The sequence below is a fragment of the Chelmon rostratus genome, chromosome 10 (assembly GCF_017976325.1).
Source record: "Chelmon rostratus isolate fCheRos1 chromosome 10, fCheRos1.pri, whole genome shotgun sequence".
Taxonomy (NCBI): Eukaryota; Metazoa; Chordata; class Actinopteri; order Chaetodontiformes; family Chaetodontidae; genus Chelmon; species Chelmon rostratus.
This window is the reverse complement of record NC_055667.1, coordinates 22,399,772-22,422,446: the sequence shown is the minus strand read 5'-3', so window position 1 is coordinate 22,422,446 and position 22,675 is coordinate 22,399,772. Positions and strand designations below refer to the sequence as shown.

The window sequence follows — 22,675 nt, the reverse complement described above, 5'->3', positions numbered from 1 at the left end:
TTGGACGTGGAGTAAAGACGAGCCGGGCCGTGTGTCCAATCGCGGCGCCGCTTTATTCTAACGGGGCTGCGAGCCGCCCGGGGGTCCTAACGCAGAGAGGGGCGCATGGAGACTGTTCACGCTTTAGTAGGCACGAGGAGTGATGTAGAGGGGAAATAAAAAGGTCGGTGATGCTTCGTGAACTGCTGCTGGTCATTAACAAGCAGCATGATTGTATTTTTAGATGAATATATTTCCCATGTTGGTAGATTATTATTGGCAAACCTTATTGCGCATAGCACGTTGGGGGAAGTTCAGGGAGAGTTCAGGTTTTTCAATGCAAATGCAATAAGGGATGAATGTAGTGTTTATTTTAGCACTGAACACCAGACAAGCATGGCTTACTCTTCTGCATGATTCTTATTCTCTGCAAGGGGAAATGAAACCCAGATGTTGTCCATCTGCCGCTCCATTAATGGCTCATTATATAATTCACTCTTTTGTATTTTGATGCTTTTCAACATCCATTCTAGCACTGCTGTGAAACCACTATTACAAAAAAGAAAAAAATATATACATCTGAGAAAACATGATGCTTTATTTATTGTCACAAAAATCAAAAACTTTTCTATGAGTTTGCATTTTTAATATTAGAGGATATTCAATATTCAGTATATTAATATATTTCTCTAAAATAGCGAATGCTGTCGAGCACAAATTAATGGTTTCAACTGGATCTCATTATTTGTGTCACAAAGCAGGAATGATTTATTGAGCTAATAGTTTAATATATTCTGTACATATATACTTGTATATGTTATGATTATTTGCCATTAACTGGGCAGCTGTATAAAGTGACAACAATTCAAATACAGTAAAAAATGAGAATACAATGCAAAAAATAGTCCGTTGTCATGATGATGCTAATGTCACAGTTTTCTGTCACATGCAGCAGCTCTTCTGCAAACCACAGCCGTAGTGTTCATACCTTATTGAATGCTGCCACATACTGACTACTGCTCTTAAACTCTGTGTGTGTGTGTGTGTGTTTTGGCAGTCATAAATAAAAGCATATCTCACCCAACACATTTTAGCAAAATGTCTCGTTTGCATCACGTCACTCTTACCCACGTGCCGTCCAGTCCACTTCCTGTTCCCTCCTCAGCGGATATAAACACACACCACATAAAATATTTTGTTCTTTTAACCTTAAACTCCATGTCTCACTTTCTCACACAGTTATTTCACTTTTGCTGATCTCAGTAAGAAATCACACAGTTCATTTCGTCGGCCAGTTCATCCTCAAAGCGAGAAAGCGACTGACTGGCCCCGCGAGCTATGAGGTCGGCGGCGGTGCTCTCCATCTCGTCCAGGCTCATGTGACAGGCTTCTGCAATCTCCCGCTTGGCAAAGTTCACAAACTTGGGGTCCCTGGCGTACATGCCGAGACCCTCGGAGATCAAGATCTGACATTAGCAAGAAAGAGGGAAACAAAAGCAGAGGAAGAATGATGTAAGAGAGGGATTATGTTTTCAGCCACTCATCCTCTGTCTCTGACATGCAAACATAACACGCACGTCTATCTGATTATCATTATGTCCAATGCACAGAAAATTTATCAGATGAAAGAGTCACTTAGCAAATTGAAACGCCGTCTGGTTACCAGTGAGCAGCAACTTTATTTTTTTATTTCTTCTATCAGAATGTAAACAGTACAGCAGGGGCAGAAGGATTTACAGTGCACTCAGGAGAATGAGGAGGTATTAAACTTATTTGAAGAAGAATTTCTCTCAGTGGTGCACCAGTTTATAAGAGTCAAACTCTACCAGCCAATAACAGCTTTAACTGAGACAGGTTTTGCTTGCTGTAATCATTCCTTCTGTTCATAATGCCTTCCTATTGTGCTTCCAGTGTAAATGACGGTGGCCCTGAAAGCAAAGCTTAAGAAAACACATGCAGATGTATAAAGCAAAAGCACATTGAGAAAACTTCATCAATTTGACGACACCTGCAGCATTTAGAGGAAATGCCGCAAACAGAGAAAACACAAACAAATACGGGAAGTCTGCAAGTAGCACAGATGACAAAGGAGACGGTTTCTCGGGGGCACTGAAAAGTGATGGACGCAGCTGGGACATGCTTGAAGTTATTGAAGTTGGCTGTTTATAAGCGGTGTTGGAAAATTTTCTTTGCTCGGACAACAAGCGTGACCCAGCTATGTTGCGCCGTGTCTCCTGGAAACAGTTTCTGTTGCAGCTTTTCTGTTTTTGGTTGCATTTATTTTTCCTGTTTTTCCAAATCCTGCATGTGTTGTCAAATTAGCTGACATGTTTTCTTAATTTACTTGTGTTTTGTCTATCAGCATGTGTTTTCTTGAGTTGCAGTGCATTGAGCTCTCAGGGCCACAGTAGATGGAGGATAAAATGTGAAAAGTCTGCTGTTTTGTGCAAAAATCTCCTCCAGATATTATCAGATCAAGACATTATCTTCCAGAGTTACAGTATTTTTATTGCTACTGTTGACTACTGCTTTAAGATAGACCTTAAGAGCTGTGAGCCTGTCCTTTAATACATCTGTTAAAATGCACATCAGTCAATACAGGAGGGAAAATTATTGTTTTAGTTTAAAAAACCCACTAAACCAAACTGCCAGAGGGTTCAGAGTAATTCAAAATAGCACACTCTATATGTGTATATGCTTATAAGTTGCACATGCTGGTGGTCTGAAGGTTTCTCAGTCACAAAAATCACCTGCTGCTTTATTACTCACCGACTCCACCAGACTGTCCGCGCTGCCTTTGTCAATGAAGCCCTGGTTGACCGGTGGCATCCTCACGCTGGTGAAGGTTCTCGTCTGACCGGGGTACCAGCCAGGACGGCTTCCCGCTGGGAGGCTGGCAGAGGCGTCGCTCCACAGCGGCTGGCTGTTGCCGGTGGCTGAGTCCACCAGGATCATAGGGGTGTAGATGAGCTTGCCCCTGCGTCCTGAGGAGTTGATGATTCCTGGAACAGGAGTGGTGCCAGCTGCTACTGTGTTTCCCCAGGAGGCGGATGACATCGAGGACACGCTGCTGGGGCGGGAGTCCAGGCTGTGCTGGGTCTGACACAAGAGAGCAAGAGCAGGAGAAGACCAGTGAAACAAGATGAGACACACTGTTAACATCATGAGAGTGTGTGCACACATGTGTCGTTGATTTACCTGTAAACGGGATCTGGATGGGGAGGTGTTCCCCCGGTAGTTCCCTGGGATGGGGAGGTGGTTGTCCACACTGCTCTGTGGCTTCAGACACTGGAAGTTAAAGGAAGGTGTTCGACCTGAAACAATAAGCAGGGAGGTGTGAGGAAAGTGGCCGGGAAGCATGAGGGATTTTTAGCAATGCCTGATTAGTCCACTAGGGGGCCTCCAAACAAAATGAGCCAGCTTTATAGACCCTCTCTTCATGGAAGGACATATTTGTGCACCATTTAGATCTTGACATGTGTGTTTGCATTGTTTGAATATGTGAACGGGGTGTGCTCCAGCTAAAGTGTGGTGTGTGGTAGATCATTTCAGTTGAAAGTGGCGTAACACAACAAGCACAAACAAGCAGTAAATCAAAGCACCACAAACCAACACAACTGACAGCCTGGGCAGATTTACCTGCTTTGCCTGCCCTAATCCAGCTTTAAGCAGTGATAGCCTGTGACTGCAATGACATGCATGTATATCATTGGTGTGTGTGTGTGTGTGTGTGTGTGTGTGTATATATATATATATATATAACAAACATAAACCAACAGACATGATTCTCACCTTTCGGGATGGAAGGAAGTAGCCGTCTCCTGACAAACTGCGTGCCGCCGTTCTCATTTGCATTGTAGCCGTTCCCAGGGTAACCGCTGACGGTGCTGCCATTTTCATTGCATGTGCTTCCATTACCATTGGCGCTGATGACACTGCCGTTTTCATTGTAGCCTGTGTATCCGTTCCCATTATATCCATTGGTGTCGTAGGGCGTTGGGCTTGCAGCAACACTCCCTCCATTCATGTTGGTGTCGTTGTAGCCATTGCTAACAAAGCCATTGGCATCATAGGGTATCTCTCCAATGCTGCTAGCTCTGTCCAGGCTCGGCCCGTTGTAGCCTGTCTCAGTCGGTACAGGAGAGACAGGCTCCGGATACACGTACCTACAAGATCCATACCAAGAGCTTTAGCATGATATAAGCTTTCCAAAGGAGTTGTTAGCTGAAAAGATGGACGCCATTCTCACATCTGTCTGTTAAATATGAAGCTGGTGGTAGGAAATAGTTATCTTAGCTTAGCTTAGCATAAAGAAACAGCTCGTCTGGCTCTGTTCAACGTAGGGATGTGTATGATTTAAACACCGACTGGTTGATTAAATCTCGCTACTGTTGCTTGTCAGCACCAGAAACACTTGTCGGTTGAACTTATTTTATTAACATACTCATGTAAATTACACGAAAATGTGCAATGTGGCACACATTGCAGCAGCATTACTGAAGAATGTGATTAAAGGTTTCAAATGGCTCTTTTAATATATGCAATATTTTTTCAGACAGTGACCTCATAGATTAAACTGGCTGAAATGTGATTATTTCTTTATTTATTAATTTATTGCATACATGACGGCTCTCTCTACTCACTCTCTTTCTTGTTTCTCACCTCTCTACTGATGCTACACTTGCAGCATCCGCCTCACAGCTATAAACCTGCTCGGCTACTCCGGTTGTCGCCGCCACAACTGGTTCTCCATCTGCAACCCCTCCACCTGCAATTTCTGGGGGAGGAGGAGGAGGCAACTCGCTGATGGAGTCCACTCTGCACAGGAGAGAGCACGCAACTCATTATGACTTTCTAAAAAATGTATAGTACCAGAGTGTGGATTTACAGCTAATGCACAGCCTGATATCACATGAGAGGAACACACCTGATGGGCAGGGGTTCGGACCTCACAGGCTGCTCTGTGACAATGCTGACCCCCGCCAGCTCTGATCCCGGTCTCTGGTGCTCCAACAGGCCCATCACCTGCTCTGTGATCACGTCCCCGTTGGCTGGCTTGGGCTCAGGTTCCACGATCACAGTCGTCTGCTCCACCAGCATGTCGATGTGCGGCAGAGGGGTGGTGGCGGGCGTGGTGGTCACCGAGGTCCCGGCCTCACTGTCGAAGATCTCGTCACCTGTTATCTCTCCCTCTGCACCCTCCTCTTCTTCCAGGTCACAGGCCATCGCCAGACGCATCTCTGGAGCCAGGTCCTGCAGCGTCCGCAGCCCTTGCTGTCAACACACAAACATGCTTATAGACATTATCGTACAGTCTGCACCCCAGGCGTTAATCAGGAGCGTCCAGTAAATATGCAAAAAGTCCTCCTACACTCAAACTTTAAAGTTAAAATCACAATATACTTCACCTGCAGAGAAGCCGCCTTGTCCTTCCTTTTGGATTTCCTCTCCCTCTCCTTTCTCTTGCGAAACTTCTTGAAGTAGTCCTGAATCAAGAAGCTGGCATAAAACTTCCCACAAGTCACCTCATCCCCTGAGAAGGAAAAAAAAAAGTTAGTTAACTGACGGATGATGAGAATTACAAATGTTGTTGTATTCAGGCAAACAGCACACTTTTGGAAACGGATCATTTTCTTATGCAATTTGGTACTTTCACAACTCTCTAATGGCAAAATGAAACATTTAAAGTGCTTTCTGCTACCATGCAGGTTTTTTGGTTTACCTCTAGGGGGAGGAATGACTTCATCAATGAGCTTGGGCTTGGTGCGCTTCCAGAGCTTCTTAATGATCACCTTCAGCTCCTCATTCTGCTGGTCGATGGGGCCTGACGGGGACAAAGGCAACAAATCCGGTCAGGGAAACAGCACCCTAAAAACACTGAGTGAGCCACTCTCATGTGTCTGTGCAGGACGTCTAACCTTCCGTCTTGATCTTGAGTGACGTTCGCACGAGAGCGAACAGAGTAGCGTTGAAGGTGACTGTCCCATCTGCATGCAGCGGGACGTTCATAGCAACCAGTCTCTGAGAAGACAAGAGGACGAGGATGAAGAAGTGAGATCTACTCATGAGTGCATCAGGTGTGCAGCTCTGAATTCGGGCTGACTTACCTTGCACGCAACACGATGAGGACACAGTTTTCCAAAACCAAGAGGAGGCTGAATCCTACGCAGCATAGTGACAACATCGATGTGCTTTATACGGCCGCTGCGAGACGCAGAAGAACACAAAACAGACATTTACAGACAGATGCAGTGAGAATATTCTGGAAACAAGCAGATGAGCTCAGGAGAAGTAGCGAAGGGTTAAAGAGGAATGTGTTTTACGTGGCCTCGGGGTCGTAGTCAGACCAGACTCTCTTAAACTCGTCCAGGTGGTGAGTACCGAGCACGGTCCAGTCTCGTGTCAGGTATTCAAAGTTGTCCATGATGACAGCAATGAACAAGTTGATAATCTTGATAGAGAGAAGGACAGAAACTAAACAACTGCTTGTGACAAACATTATCAAACCTGAACAATGCTGAAAAAAAAAACGTTGCTGCAAAGAAGCTGCAAACTGTAAAACGTGGCTGCTTCAGGCAAATCTTCAACCTGGCAGCACAGAAGATCTCTACAATCAGCACAGTGTCAAGATGGACGCCCAAGATTAGCGTCACCAGTTCAGTATCTGACCAAATGTGAAATATGGTCACAGTCTCGCCTTCTGCTCCTCAGTTACAGTGTTCAATAATGAGCAGAAAAGTGTTTCTGCAGATCATTATGACATCACAGTGACGCTGACCTTTGACCCTTTGGATATAAAATGTCATCAACTCTTCATTTTATCCTATGTCACATTTATATGAAATTTTTGTCATAATAAGTGGACGAATTCTTGAGTTATGGCCAAAGACGTGCTTTGTGAGGTCACAGTGACCTTTGACCTTTGAGCACAACAATTTTATCAGTTCTTCCTTGAGTCCAAGTGGACGTTTGGGGTCTATTTTAGCAGTCAGGGGGGCCCGGTGGGTCTCTGCTGAAGGTTACAGACCACACACAGACTGACGGATGTCAGCTGTCCACAAGAGAGGAAACCAGAGAAGGAATGACACACACGGAGCAGACGAGCCGAACATGAGCCTGGTCGTGAATCTGGCTTCATGGAACAAGGAAACAGCTTCGAGTGGGAAAACAGATTCAGGACTCAGATTTATGTTGTGAATACATGAATACGTTAAACGTGTAATGTCTAGTTGTAAAGGAGAGACTTGTTAGAAGCTGGTTTTTCACAATAAGGATTTCTGGCCTTGCATTGTTAATTTAGGTGGTGCGCTGACACTTCAGCGTTAGAACTTGGTGGAACTTGTTGTACTTTAAGTGAATTTAAAATCCTCGGCAGCATCTAGAATTACTCTCATCATTAATCTGGAATAAGATGTAATAAGCAAAACTGTCTTTTGCATTTTCTCCACAGGTCTGCAACTGCTAGAAACATCATGAGCTTCAACTTTCCATTTTCTCTACTTCAGATTCTGCTCTCACATATTCTCCAAGTTTAAAGTTACCTTCATTTAACCTGTTCACTGTCTTAAAATAGCAGTGAGGTGATAGCAGTGTTTTCACCCTTTTAAATCAGGATTTTGTTGTCTGGATTAACCAAATCCACGGATGTGGGAGTTCTCTGAAGAGCTGGGACGTGGAGGAGAGGGGGTTAGCTTTTTAAAACCGCTGCTGCAACACTATCCTCTCTACTTTCATCTGACTTTGATCCCACCTGACCTGACAGCCTGTAAAACACGAGTCTGGATGAATTATACCTAAATTTAATTTGCAGTCAGGAGTTCTATCAAAAGAGGGAAAGTGTTTTACTACAAACCATCTGAGGACTGAGTGATTAGAATAAAAAAAACAGACAGAAAGGATCCTTAATCCTCCTCAGCTTCGCTCACCAGGTAAGCACAGAGCATGAAGAAGCTGATGAAGTAGATGTAGGACAAGTTGCTACCGCAGGTGTACTCTTCTCCAGGCTCAGTGTCGGATTCTGGGTCACAGCGTCTGCCGGGCAGAGCTGCCAACATAATCTCCTGCCACTGCTCTCCAGTGGCACACCTGCGAGTACAGAGAGAGGGCAGCATTCTCATTCCAGCTTCACTTTTAGCTTTAAAATCTTGTTTTAAAGGAGGAGAATGAGAGTAGTTGAAGGAAAGAAGAGATATTTGTTGGGGCATAACTTTCACTCGGCAGCAAATGGTGCAGGTAACATTTGAGCTGTTGTAAAAACGTGAAATGCACTTAGTGTTTGTGTCTCTCTGGTTAACATGGCTCACCTGAAGAGCACCAGAACAGCCATGAAGAAAGTCTGAAAGTTGCAATTTCTGTTGATATGTGTGTTGTCATCAATGGCCACTTTCCCAAATGTCTGGAAGGAGAAGAGTGCACTTGGTAAGAATCAGGTTTTAGGAATCAGGTTTTCACACACAATGCATTTGCCTGGTATTTTGATGTATACTGTACCTGTCACAATAAAGATCGTACGAAGAGGAAACAGGTACTGCAAGAATCTTAACACAATTACAAAAAATATAGGCGAAGTATATGTGTGAAAAAGAAAATAGCTTTGCAGATTTTTAAAACAAAGAGGATGGACGAGCAAAAAGATTTGCATTAAACTTCAAGTTAGACGCAGAGATTTTATGTGAACATAGCGTGTTGCGTTCACGGGTCAGGATCAGAGTTGGCGGGGGTCAGTATGGCTCATAAAAGCACATTGAAGTGGGAGCAGACTGTCTTGTCATTAATTATTAAATTGATTAATGCCAGTTGCACTGATTGATAAGAGAGGCTCACCTGCATGCCGATCACAGCGTAGATGAAAAAGATCATCGCGATGAGTAGACCAACGTAAGGCAGAGCCTGAGCAGAACAAAGTCAGGAGCACAGTTACAAAACAACAAGTTAATAAAGGAGCATCATGTGTTAGGTGAATCACTCACTCTGCTGCACTGACCTGGAGGGACTTGACAAAAGTCCAGAGGAGGGTTCGAATGCCTTCTCCTTTGCTGAGCAGTTTAACCAACCTCAGCACTCGGAATAAACGGAAGAATGTGATGGACACTTTTCCACTTTCTCCCTTTCCACCGCCCTAGAGCCAAAGGATGCGTTGAGACAAAAACAGGTGAATAAATATATATGTTCAAGTGCTCACACTTATAACATCTGGAAGTATGACAACAAGACACATCTGGAGTTGCTGTGGTTGTGTTCAGCTCTCACCTCACCATGGCCGCCTCCTCCCTGGATCCATATTCCAGGTAAGCAGCATCAGACGGACGCCATGAGAGAGGAAAGAGGGGCACAAATGGCGACATGGAGTTTTAAACTTATCAGTGCATCACCGAGAACACAACGGTGCTGAGGAAATACAAATGTTTTTTTTTTTTTTTTTGTTGGAATAATAAAAAAATAGACAAGTTTTAATAAATTTACTCCAAAAATACTGCTCCTTTTCCTATATTGTTTCCCTCTCCTGTCTTTTGTCTGTCTCTCCCCTGTCTATCATGTATATGTATGTCTCACTGCAGGATGTGGCTGACAGGTTTGGTCCGGCCTCCTCCTCTCCTGAGCACACCTGCTCTCAATCAGACAATCAAGACTCACCTGCTGCCACAGTATATAAGCACCGTTGTCTCCACTCAGTATTCATTGAATCGTCAGTTTATCCTCATGGTAACGACCTAGACCTCTGAAGACTCGCCTCTCGCTGCTTCCCTGCCTTCCTGACTCTTGTATTTCTGTGCTCAGGTGCTAAACCGTCACCTGTCTGTCTGCTCCTGGCCTGTTCCTCCTCAGTCATCTCTCCAGCTTTTTGTGAATCTGTCTGTTGCGCATTCGCTGAAGCATTTATCAAACCATTGACTTTTTACTCCCTGCCTCCTCTGAATTATAGCATTTGGGCCCATTTGTACAAAACCTACCAATCTTAAGGTCTGACGATGACATTTTTTTTAATGAGAACAGATTTTGTAGCTTTTCATTTTCACATTAAAATCTTTCAAATAGAGTTATTGGCTTCAAAACATTAAATTAAACTCATTACTTTTGCATTTTAGAGACAGAAAGGAGTGCCACCAAAGGCTCTAATCAAGTATTTAATATAGTATGCACTAACCTTACTGGAATTTTGTAACATTAGTTTGATTTGATGTTAAAAAAATGTTTTTCTATTCTCATTTTGACAATTTCACTTCTTTTACAGCAGTGGTGGAAACACTGTGACTCACAGGAGCTCTTGAAATGTGTCTACAATGAACAATGAACGCTATCTTTTTCCCTTGTCAGCTAAAAGAAATTAATGTGTGAAGAAACTTACACTAAACTCAGACACTGCAATATCCAGCACGCTTCCCACAACGATCAAAGCATCGAATGAATTCCATGGATCGATGAAGTAGTGCTGCGAAGGACAGAAAAAGGGAAGTGAGAGGGCAGCGGCAGTTGACCTGAATGTTATTTTCAGCGGGAAAAGAGTGAAACCTCACATGAGCCCGCAGAGCCAGTAGCTTGATAATCATCTCTATGGTGAAAACCACAGTGAAGATCATGTTGAGGATGTCCATGATGGAGGTGAACATTTTAGACTGCTCGTAATGCTGGGGGAGAAGCAGCGACACAAACCGTCACACCTGGAACAGGTCGATTTTTCCCTGTTTTAATGCAGAGTAGTGCGAAACGATACCTGAACAGCCAGAGTGAGCGTGTTTCCCAGAATCAGCACAAACATGACGTATTCAAACTGGCTGGAGTTGATTATTTTCCAGAATTTGAGCTGCGACGGGTTTTTGGGAATGTAGATCTTTATAGGTTGAGCTTTCAGAGCGTAGTACACGCACTGACGCTGGGGGAAAAGAGCAGAGTGAACGTTACTCTCTGTGAAAAACACATGCGTCACTCACAAATAACTGCTTCATTGAAATCTTAAAGTTTTGGAAAATGACTAACTTGATTTTTGTTGAGTTCACAGTTTTTGAATTCGGCCTCTCCTTGCTCTCGAAATGTGATGATGACAAAACCCACGAATATGTTCATCATGAAGAAGGCGATGATGATGATGTAGATGATGAAGAAGATGGAGATTTCCACTCGGTAGTTGTAAATGGGCCCTCGGTTTATGGCGTTGGCATCCACGGCCCGATAAAGGAGCCTTTAAACAAAAAAGACAACAGTGAGGACACATTTCTTGGTCTAACGTTGATTTAATATAAAGCTTAGAGGGTGAGGCTGCTGATATTCTTCTTTTTTATCATTATGAACAAAACCCATGAAATCTTATTTCTCTGTGGCATCGAGCTCCACTGGTTTCAAAAAGCTATTGAAAACTCATCAATGAGCCTCACTGTTGCCCTGAGTCACATATAATGAGGGATCATCATGATAAACGTGGGGACCAGCACACACCAGAGTGTGAACAGTCCCCAACAAACACACTACTCACACTGTTTCCATCATGTTTTGTAAAATCTGCAGTGCCCAGCTCTTTCAGCCCAGGTCAAAGAGTACAACTAGTACTTTAGTGTATTAGAAATATGACTTAAGTCCAGAAAAGTTATACTTTTTAAAAGTTTACCTCTAAATAGATGTCATTAAGTTCTACATAAATGTTTTAAACATGAATAAACTAATTCTGCAATACTTAAAGTGGAATTTCAAAGTACTTTTAAAAAGTGTACTTTATTGCAAGTGTATTATAAATTGTACTTTAGCGTACTTTTAAAAAAGTGTACTAAATTGCTAATACTTTTAATGGTAATAAAGTGTACTTATGAAAAGTACACTCATTTTCAAGTCCTTTAAGATAGGATAAGATGTAACTTTATTGTCCCTATGTCAGGGAAATTAAGACATTACAAAACAGCATGAATAGCAAGAAAAACACTATTAGCATTTAAGAATATTTCCAACACATTGGCGATATAATACAATTTTACTGCAAGTGTGTTTTGAATGCTCATGCATCAGGATTTTCTCCGGTGGACTTCAGTACACTTGTGTCAGTTTACACTTCAAGTATTACTCACGTGATATACTCAAGGAGTACTTGAGTATATTTAAGTATACCTGAGGGCGATAAAAATAGCACTGTACTTAGCACATTCTTCAAAAAGTTGAATTTAAAAATAATATTTTTTCATCTGGGAGTGATGCATTTAAAAAAAAACATCTTCTACATCTTCAGTAAAACTTCAGACCGGGTGGAGAAGTACACTTTGTGGGCTTTGTTAACAATATAAAATAAAATAAAATCACACCAGCCTCATCCTTTGCACCAACACAATGTAAAGCGTAAAGTTACTACTCACTGTGGCCAGCCTTCAAACGTTGACACGGTGAATAAAGCCAGCATGCCCATCAGCACATTGTCAAAGTTGAAATCGCTGTTTTCCCAAATCCTCTCTTTCACCATGGGGTGGTTCATATCCCCGTCCTTATAGACCACAAACGTCCCCCTGAAATTAAACACACGCACACATTTTATGACATGTGGCAGCGTGTCAGGAGACTGTCTGGTGCTGCATATGAATGAAGAAGAGGAAACTGACTTGCACTCCACAGGTGTGTGTTTGGCTTCATCTGTGCAGCTGTAGAATCTGCCCTGTAACATTAAACACAGGCAAGTTAAACCATTAAAAACACTCACAGGTCCCTTTAAAATCCTGTGAGGAAGAGAAAATACACTCAGCGGCCTCTTAATAAAGTCTAATGCAGTCCAATACAACAGCTCTGCCATAACATCCACCTTTACAAAGGTCAGAAACTAAGTACATGTTTATTACTGAGGTCATATTTAAAGGTGATGTTGCACTGAACACATTACATTGAGATGTGTTTCTAATGGTTGTCAACCATTTACATACATGAGGGCAGAATAATAGAAACACCTCTCACTATAACGCTGTCCAGTACAACACCGCCATCACATAACATAATTAACACCTCCATGACAGTGCCAACAAACACATTATAGGCACCATGGCATACATAAAGTGGACAATCCCTCACGCACCTTGAAGAGCTGCACTCCGATGCAGGCAAACATGAACTGAAGGAGTGTTGTTACAATTAAGATGTTGCCGATGGTTCGGATGGCCACGAACACACACTGCACCACATTCTGCGAACATGCAAACAACAAAGGTCATGTGTTAGCCACAATATCAATAAACTATGTGCTAAATACAGAAAATGAATGAAAAATATCACTCGAGGTGTCCATCATGCTGCAAAAGTGCCCTCTTGGATGCCCCTATGGTAGTTAAACATGATCAGGTGCCCCCTCGGGGCCCCTCATGCTGCTGCTGCCCCACCACTGACCACAAAAATAGCAACACCTGTACAATGTGATAAAATGTATACAAAGGCTTTAATGGGCTGGGACCAAGCCATATTGCTAAATCCCTTGCTGACTATTTGGCTTCAAGAGCACTTCGATAATCTGCTGCTGGTTTACTGGAAGTTTTCCAGTAACAGCTGAAAGGAAATTGGGGATGCGGCCTTAGTCCAAAAAAGCTTGCTCTGTCTTGCACTTATGCACCACGGCACTTCCGTATAATTAATTTTCAGTGGTTTTATTTTCCATCTCTTGTTATGCATTGTTGTTATTTCCGTCCTTATCTTTATCTTATGTTCACTATCATTATTAAGTGGGTTTTAGTCTCCATCTTATTCTATATTTTTTCATCTGATTTTGCATTTGATTTTCTATCCCTATTTTTATGTTTTTCTGCCTTTCTCATGTGAAGCACTTGGTGCATGTGATTTCTTTACTGTGGCGCACTTTGAGCTGCAATTCTTATATGAAAGAAGCTAAATAAATAACCTTCTTCTTATTACCATTAACATTATTATCATCATTATTATTACAATAACTGCCATACTTAATATAACGTTTGGATAAAGAAAAAAAGAAAATCAAACAGAGGAGAACTGTGTACCTTCAGTCCCTTGGCTCTGTTAATGGCTCGAAGAGGCCTGAGCACTCGCAGCACTCGGAGGATCTTGACCACAGAGATCGCACTTGAACTGAGAACAACGATGCAAAAGATTCAGAGTCAAGAAACCAAAGGAAATAAAATATGGCAGATTGGGAAGAGAAACAGAGAGTATGTAGAAAAAACGTAGAACTACGCTGGGAAAACGACTCCTATTGATTTTTCCGTCAGATGAGAGGTGTGTGCAGTTGGTGTTAGACAGGTGTCCACTCACTGTAGAAAGAAGGACGTGAGTGACACGCTGACGACCAGCAGGTCGAGAAGGTTGAAAGCATTTCTGCAGAAGGAGCCAGTGTGCAGAAAAGCTCCGTAGACCGTCATCTAGACATGAGCGAGGAAGTGAGGAGACGCAGTTAAGAACTATTCTGTCCAAAGTCGAAGAAATGACACTTTCAGCCACTACGACGATTACCTTTAGGACAATCTCCACCGTGAAAACTGAAGTGAAAACATAATCCGCATATCCGAGCACCTGAGGATGAGAGAAACGAGTATCAGTGTTGGATCTTGTTTACTGTGCAGGTAATGATGAGCAGATGGTCTGTCTGATGAAGATCTGATGTGAGCGGATCTTACTATGTTCCTGAATGAGTGGGATTTGATTGGGTCCTCAGCAGCCAGGGAAATACTGCTGAGGATGATGAAGATGAGAATGAAGTTGGTGAAGTACGGGTGATGGATGAGGTTGTGACAGGCGACGCGCAAACTGCGAACAGGAAGGAAATTACAAAGAAGAGTGGATTATTTTAGCAATGTTTTGTGTCAAAGCATAAGACAGTGGGGAGTTAAAGAAGAAGATTAGAGGACTTGAGCAGAAATTAGTTAATTTGGCGCATGTATGATCTCAGATTACCAGTTTTTCTTTCCTAGAATGAAGAAGGAGCTTCCATCTGGGATCGGGACAATCTTCTCTTTGGGCCCCGAGAACTCAGGCTTTAATGGAGCAACTCCTACAATAAAATAAAGTGCAAACAGAGGTGTAACAGACAGTTCAGCACATCTGCTGTTGCTCCTGCGGGGCGTCACACTCACCCTCCAGGCCCTCGATGGCCCTCAGCTCCTCATTCTCCTGCCAGTCATCCTCTTCGTTCTACACAAGAGACAAAATGTCAGCTGCAGTTGTTCACTCTACAGACTGAAAATGCCCAGTGTGGTGCTGCAAGACTCTCTACCCCTGCATCTTCATCCTCTTTTTCTTCGTCCTCATCCCACTCTTCCTCCTCTTCCTTTTTCTCTCTGAAAAAACAAACCACAGCAGGAAATAAAAGGATGAGTCAGTTATTAATGCATCCGCTGCTCCCTATAATCCGTTCTTGTGTTGGACTTACTCTACTTTTTTCTTTCCGCCGCCTCCTGCCAAGTTGTCCACAGCGATAGCCAAGAAGACATTGAGCAGAATGTCTGATCAAAAAGATTAAGGAGTCCAGTTGTTCTGTTCTGTTTGGGACTAAAGACCAAACGTTTGAGGGCACAAACACTGGAAAAGGATACAGTTACCACAGACGAAGAGGATGACGAAGTAAATGCACACCACCATGTTGGGGAAGATGGGCCCTCCGTACGCCATGATGCCGTCGTACATCACAGCGTTCCAGTCCTCTCCAGTGAGGATCTGCGAGGAAAGACCATCAGAGGGAGACACAGAAGACAGACAGAGTGAGAGACCTTTAACCAATAGCACAATATGTGAAATGTCTGAGTTGAGACGGCAGTAACATCACCTGGAAGCAGGTGAGCAGAGCCTGAGGGAAGGAGTCAAAAGTGCTCCTCTTCATCTGTGTCTCGTCAAAGTTGAATTTGCCTCCGAACAGCTGCATGCCCAGCAAGGCGAAGATGATGAGGAAGAGGAAGAGCAGGAGCAGAAGGGAGCAGATAGCTTTCATGGAGTTGAGCAGCGAGTTGACCAGGTCCGACAGAGCGGCCCAGTGCCTGGAAACAACAGGATCAAAGAGAACACGCAGGAATCAGAGAAGATGGAAAAGGTCACGGCTGAAAACAGCTTCCTCGTGCAGCCGCCTGAAAAGCTCCAGATGTTTCACCACCATTACCGAGTCATCTTGAAAATCCTAAGCAGACGGATACAGCGCAGCACAGAGATGCCGATGGGCGGGATGACGTCCATCTCTACAAGCAGTGTCTCGAGGATGCCGCCGCACACCACGAAGCAGTCGAAGCGGTTGAACAGCGCCATGAAATAGATCTGCAGGCCAAAGGCGTACATCTTCATCAGCATCTCCAGAGTGAAGAGCAGCAGCAGGATCTTGTTGGCTCGCTCTGATGGACACGCAGAGGGGAAGTTTTTAGTTTTCTCCGGTGACCGTGTGTCAGCGTTTACAGCTGTTCAGTGAAGATGAAAGGGGAACGGATCCTTACCTTGCATTTCCGTGAGCCACTTTGGCTGCCCGTAATGCTCTGAGGCACTGGCCACCGTGTTCAGAAACACCAGCAGAAGCACCAACCAGTAGAAGTTGGTGGTCTTGACGGCGACACGGCAGTTCTTCCTGAATGTGTGATTCAGCTGGCACAACTGGTCACTAGAAAAGAGCGGAAATAGTATTTTCAGTTAGGTGTGAAGGCTGACAGTTACTACATAGTGCCTTGAATGAGCCCTTCTTCATTTTCAAAACAACATATAAAATATTTGCTAGATTGTAATGAGACAATGTGTTTTCCTTGAGGCCTTTTTGGTTTGCTCCTTTATCCCAAAGTGGTGAACCTCGCTCCATCTTTGCTTGTGAACCACTGAGCCTTTCCAGGATGCTTCTTTCATGCCCAATCATGATACTATCACCTGTTACCAATCAACCTGTTCACAGCTGGAATGTTCCAAAAAGGTGTTTTTGGAGCGTTCCACTACTTTCCCAGTCTTTAGTTGCTCCTGTCCCAACTTTTTGAAACATGTCAATCCAAGAAAAATGATAAAAGATGCAAACTGTATATTGTTATGCGTTCGTCCAGAAGGAAAACGAACCTTAACTTAATAAACTTGATTTCTCTGAACGCTCGTGCTCTTCAACACATAATTACGATAATACTAAAAATCTTACCAGAAGCTGTTGGCCATCATCTTTGCCCTGAGAAAACCAAAAAAAGTGAGTGAAAATCACGAATTGACTTAATGAACGGCTGCATGTCAGTGATGAATCAAAACAATACCATTTTTCTGTTTCCTTACATGAGAGAGGCACAGAAGCCACTGTCATCATCGAGGTATGCTATATCATCATCCGAGTCTGACTCTGTTGACCACAGAGATGAAAGCTGTTAGAGAGAATCAACGTAAAATATACACACTAACAGACGGTGGCGGCCGACGTACCTCCACCGTCCTCGCTGTGTTTGTACCAGCCGAACTTCTTCATCATCTTTTTCTTTGCAATTGCAGCACCTTTGAAGTCAAACAGAGGCAGATTATGTATAAATGTAAAGCTACAGATTTGTGTTTTGTTTGAGTGCGCTTAAAACGGGTTGAACTAACGTTTGTTTCCTTCTTCATCCACATCCTCGGCCTCTATGAGCCAGTCCATGTAGCCAATCATGTCCTCCTCCATCTGCTTGCTCTCCTGCGCCTTCTGCAGCTCACCACGCGCCACGGCCTTTTCTCTTTCCTTGGAGAACTCTCTGTGCACATGCATAGCTCAAAAAACTCAGAGGAACATTGAGGGCAAATTGATTCATTTTGATTCTCATAGCACAATAAATGCACAGAAGGTGCAGCAGCGACTCACCCGCTCAACACACCCAATACGAGATTGATGATGAAAAAGGATCCAAAGATGACCAGAGAGACAAAGTAAATCCATGGAATCTCATAGCCAATGGCATCATTCATCTGTGCAGAGAGACAGAGACAAACTGCAGGTAAGCGTTTTTAATTATAACAGACAAATGCAACATCTGAGGGATCCAGAGACACGTCTGCGTACCCAGTAGAGCACATCTGTCCAACCCTCCATAGTGATGCACTGGAAAACTGTCAGCATGGCGAAGAAAACGTTGTCGAAGTTTGTGATGCCGCCGTTGGGACCTTCCCACTTGCCCCTGCACTCGGTCCCATTGTCCTCACAAAAGCGGCCGTTTCCGGCAAACGCACAAGGTGACGGATCATCTTCCACCATGAGACCTAGAGCAGAGAACGGCGGGAGTTGAGCCAATCATGCACGGAATATGGACGCTGCGTAAAATCTGCTTTGGTTGTGAGAGCAGGGACCTGTGCTGCTGGAGTAGCACGTCTTGTGCATCCTGCCGATAAAAAGCTCCAAACCGATGATGGCGTAGATGATGATGACAAACATGACCAGCATGCCGATGTGCAGGAGGGGGACCATGGCTTTCATGATGGAGTTCAACACAATCTGTAAACCTGACAAGGCAAACAGACACTTTTCAACTCTGCATGTGGGATGAAGTGCAGGAACACACATTAGAAACAAACTGCGTTGAATGATGAACGCACTTGGCACTCCAGATACGAGGCGAAGAGGTCGTAGCACCCTGAACGCTCTGAGAGCTTTGACGTCCAGGCCTCCGGGTTTCCCTGCAGCATGGTGGGCCTCCCCTGGCTTGTGATCCGTCATGGCTTCTGCTATGACACTGAACAACCTGCACAGAGACGCATAATAGCTGCTGATGTCTTTGCAGTGGAACATTTGTGGCTTCCAAATGGTGACAACATGAAGCACCAAAAATACCCGACAATGACGATAATGAAATCAAGCAAGTTCCATCCGCTGCGTATGTAGGCGCTGGGGTGCATGACTAAGCCGTAGGCAAGAATTTTAGTGAAGGTCTCGATGGTGAAGATGACGAGGAAGACGTATTCAACTTGTTCCTGAGAACAAAAGAAAAGGCAATATAGGGATGTTTGGCAAAATTGGAATGACCTTTTTTTTGTTAGACGTCAGCGAGTGCGTCTGCAAGGAATAAATGCAGGAGAGTGCTGATTGTCACAGTGAAGACATTTAGAAACTGCTGATTTCTTCTCCCCACACGCAGCGAGAGGTGGCATTAACCGTCTTTTCCACGCTTCCTTCTTTAAAACACGTGTGTTGTCATTTGAGGCTGCCTGCAGTGGCTTTCTAACCTCTTAACCCACTGCCTAACACATGCTTAAGCCTGTCAACGAATCCCTTTTCTGTATCCTTCAGCTTAAATGCTTCTAATCGCCGCTACCACTGTCACTTAGGCCTTTACCTTGGGTTGGCACAATTATGCATGTGGTTTAATGGAAGATGACTGGAACTCACAAAAATCAGCAACATTCACCAAAACCTGATGCAAAAATTGGAGATATTAACTGATAGTACAGCAAGTCACTGTGAGGAGGTGTGTGTTAAACTGTCAGCTTACCTCCTTTGTACAATCCAATAAAGAGATCTATCCTGCTGCAAGTGTAGGTATGTGTCCCTGCTACCCTTTTTACTACAATGACCTAAAATCAGATTCAAATATTTGGTTATTTTCACCCTCTACAAGGTAAAGATAATTCCAGCAATGCAAGATTGCTGCTATCAGTGTGACTTTTTGTAAATATACTGTATATAAAGCTGCTGTTGGCTCATAAGGTCTCATATTTCCAACGCGCCAAAGAAAAAGCAGGCCTGCTGTCAGTTTGAGCACCGTGTCATCTGTGATTTACAGAAAAAAAAACATCAGAAAGAAAGAGGATAAGAGAGAGAGAAATAGAGGATGAGATGAGGCAGATGGCTGGTATTTAAGTAAGTCATGATCCCTGACAGGGTCACTTAAAACAGGTCACACCGCAACTTTTTCCCTCTAATAGCATTATCATCCAACAGAATGCTATTACCTTCTCACTAATTATCACTGCTGTCTGTAAAATACCTGCTGACCACTGTTCTTTTCATGAGAAACTGAATCGTTTTTTCCAACACTTCTGTCACAGATCATCTATGAGTGTCCTTAAATGACGTGAGACGGATGTCAAGTCAAGCCTTGGAAACAGGAACATAAGAACATATATGCAGATACTTTTCTTTAATAATTGAAAATCCAAAACGGTCACATTGACAGCGTCATTCATTCCCCTCAAAGGGATCAAGTTGCTGTCCTAAACTTTTCATACTTTCAGTTTCTACCGCGCTGTATAAGCTCCAGCATCTGTTTGAAGTTCAAACTTCATGTGATATTCTGCATAGTGGCGACTCTAAGATCTCTCTTTAAACACCTTTTTTTCCCCTCACACATCCTCTCACTGATTGATCTTAGTTTAGTAGTTTCTGACTATGCGTCATGCATGGGTGTATGCATACATGCGTCAGTCATACAGACAAGGGAAGGAATACTGAACTGTTGGATTAAGACTGGAAATTCGAACAGTGCTTTCTTTTTCCAGGTCCCTTCTTTCCTTTCTATGTAGAAAATTAACCCAGGTTTTACATTTCATCCCTGTTTTTGTGACATATTCTGTGACTGTGTGATGATTTTTGTTGGTTGTCACATTCTGCTGTGCACTTTTGCTCTGAAATTTCTGTGTTAGAGGTGCAACATACTTTAAAAGCTGGTTTTAAAACACCCAGACAAAGACCCTGAGTGGGAGCACACAGGTGAAATGAAGAAGGTTGCTCCAGTAAGAGTTAACAAAGAAAAAGATGAAATCAAAGAAAGAAGTTTGGTTCAGCCTCTGCATATCTCTCCACTGGAAACTCACCAGCTGGTGATTGGTAGCATTGGAGTCATCGTCAGGGTACGGCTTGGTAACACCCATGGCTACACAGTTGGCAAAAATGGCGAGTAGAATGAAAATATCAAAGGGCTTGAGGATTGCAGTTAAGGCTACAACAGGCCTCGTGAACACATCTTTCCGGGAAAATACACACAGAACATCACAATAAAACTTTAACCCACCTACAACCAAACACCTTTTCATGAACATATTATACATCTGCATCATATTAAGAAGTCTTCGCAGAAAAACACAAACCACTGTGCACCCGAGCCGACTCAGAGAAGGATATTTCCACTCTACAAGGGCCAGTGCCGCCATGCGGATGGGGTTGCTGAGGGTGAGGCAGCAGAGGGCTCGGGGGGCCCTGAGGGCAGACTTGTTCGCCTGCATCGCCTTCTTGGCCCCCCCTCCTCTCTTTCTGGCCGAGCCAGTTGACCCAAGGGTGTCTGATTTTCCTCCATCGCCCCCGGGGGGAGCATCTGTCAAAAAGAACGACAACAAGTGTGCAGTAACTATGTGATTCTGTGATTTAAAGCATCCAGAAATCAAAATGTGAAGGATTCACAAAGTGATTGGTTTTACGCTGGATGTGTAGACGTATGATACACCTGGGGTGTGATGGACATAGAGAGCTCGTTGCTGTTGTACTGATAAGGAGATTCCAGCCCTTGTTTGTGTACAACTTTCAGTCCTCTCTCACACCAGGTGATCATTTCATCGCTAATATGAGCCCACATCTTATTATCCAACACAGTTAGGGAGGGATTTGAAGCATGGCTGCAGTAGCAGACAGGTATTCTGTCCTGAATGCCTCATATTATAAGACCAGATGTGACCTACTTCTTTATTGGGAGCAGCGTGGCACTTAGCCCAGCACTATCCCCATGTAGGCCCATGAACACCTGTTGAGGAAGCCCTGCACACAGAATAAGCCTGTGGACACATTTATCATCTGACCCGTGTAAAAACTACACAGGAGAAGCCAAAAATATGGACATAAAGAGCTAAAACGGACCTGCTTATTGTGGGAATACTGAATGTGATGCCAGAAGTGCATCTGATTATGGTAAAAGTTGTACAGTATGCTTTTAAATTGTAGACAACGAGCTTCACTGTCTGAATGAACTGTGTTTGTCCAACTGTGTCACCTTCACTGAATATCTGGATTTATTATTTAATAAAAAAAAAGATAGTTTGAACCTACACCACCTGCAGTTTTCCCTGATTTCTATTCAGCACATAGCTTTCCAGTACAGTGAGACTTCCTGAAGGTATAATGTTCATATTCTCTCTCTTCTGTGCGCAAACAAAACCTCACACATTGTGAAGGGGCCCCTACCTTTCTTAGCCGGATCCATGTCCGCAGTTTAACACCACGAAATCACTTCAGAAAACCCACCATCCACTCCTCAGGGGATCTGCGATGCGTAACGGACCACAGATATGAATTTGGCCCCCCAAAAGAGTGCACTTTCTAGGGGTACGAAACGGACCATCTGCAGCCTGTCACTTCATATCCACATGCAGCGCGGCCGTGCAGCTGAGAGGCTACGGGCCATCCCGCTCACCGCCTGCTTGTAGCCCAGAAATCCAATTAATCCACTTTTTACTAAATCCAACTTCTGGTAATTTCCTACGCGTGTCAACGAAAAGTGGAATTGCTTTTTATCTGTGCAGGCACAAAACGGTGACGGATATTAAAACAAACGCGTCCCCATATCCGCGGTGGTCAGCCGTCGGGATTAAACTAGTTGAGCCGTTTAAAAGGATGACAGTGGATATCTTTCAAGGGGAAGGTGGAGGTAGACTCAGGAGAAACCCTGCGGCTCTGAGGGATTTTACTGCAAAATTAGAATAAAAAAGAATAGAGAAATATTCAGAAGTATTGTCAGGGTGGAAAAATTAGGATTGTTCAACACTGCAAGTTAAGAGAAACCTGATTCAGGACCTCGGACAGAAGCAGCAGATGGGTGCAGTAACGGAAGAC

At 43.7% G+C, this 22,675-nt stretch overlaps 1 protein-coding gene across 1 annotated transcript; it reads right to left on the bottom strand.

Moving 5' to 3' along the window:
* Positions 1-667: 667 nt before the first annotated feature.
* Positions 668-22,146, bottom strand: cacna1fa (calcium channel, voltage-dependent, L type, alpha 1F subunit a). Its single transcript, XM_041945147.1, has 47 exons — positions 22,028-22,146; positions 20,980-21,167; positions 20,671-20,778; positions 18,692-18,831; positions 18,457-18,602; positions 18,211-18,363; positions 17,927-18,123; positions 17,729-17,832; positions 17,479-17,621; positions 17,320-17,388; positions 17,176-17,239; positions 17,048-17,074; positions 16,374-16,534; positions 16,049-16,274; positions 15,722-15,929; positions 15,492-15,612; positions 15,329-15,401; positions 15,173-15,236; positions 15,033-15,090; positions 14,854-14,950; positions 14,577-14,706; positions 14,413-14,472; positions 14,215-14,321; positions 13,944-14,031; positions 13,016-13,123; positions 12,552-12,604; positions 12,312-12,458; positions 10,954-11,155; positions 10,691-10,849; positions 10,494-10,604; positions 10,325-10,408; positions 9,229-9,249; positions 8,963-9,097; positions 8,803-8,868; positions 8,283-8,374; positions 7,905-8,064; positions 6,303-6,430; positions 6,087-6,183; positions 5,898-6,000; positions 5,702-5,803; positions 5,388-5,512; positions 4,892-5,253; positions 4,642-4,797; positions 3,772-4,145; positions 3,178-3,293; positions 2,749-3,078; positions 668-1,445 (listed from the first exon to the last, which is right to left on the bottom strand). Exons 1-47 carry the CDS (start codon positions 22,044-22,046, stop codon positions 1,239-1,241), a joined length of 6,189 nt encoding a protein of 2,062 aa, XP_041801081.1. The 5' UTR covers positions 22,047-22,146; the 3' UTR covers positions 668-1,238.
* Positions 22,147-22,675: the final 529 nt, after the last annotated feature.

What these genes read in the sequence shown, in the direction of transcription:
- cacna1fa (XM_041945147.1), bottom strand. An exon ending in TACTGGCTCTGCGGGCTCAT is followed by an intron (nt 10,409 to 10,493) that starts GTGAGGTTTCAC and finishes TGTCCTTCGCAG; the next exon opens with CACTACTTCATCGATCCATG. An exon ending in AGTGTAGCATCAGTAGAGAG is followed by an intron (nt 4,146 to 4,641) that starts GTGAGAAACAAG and finishes TGGATCTTGTAG; the next exon opens with GTACGTGTATCCGGAGCCTG.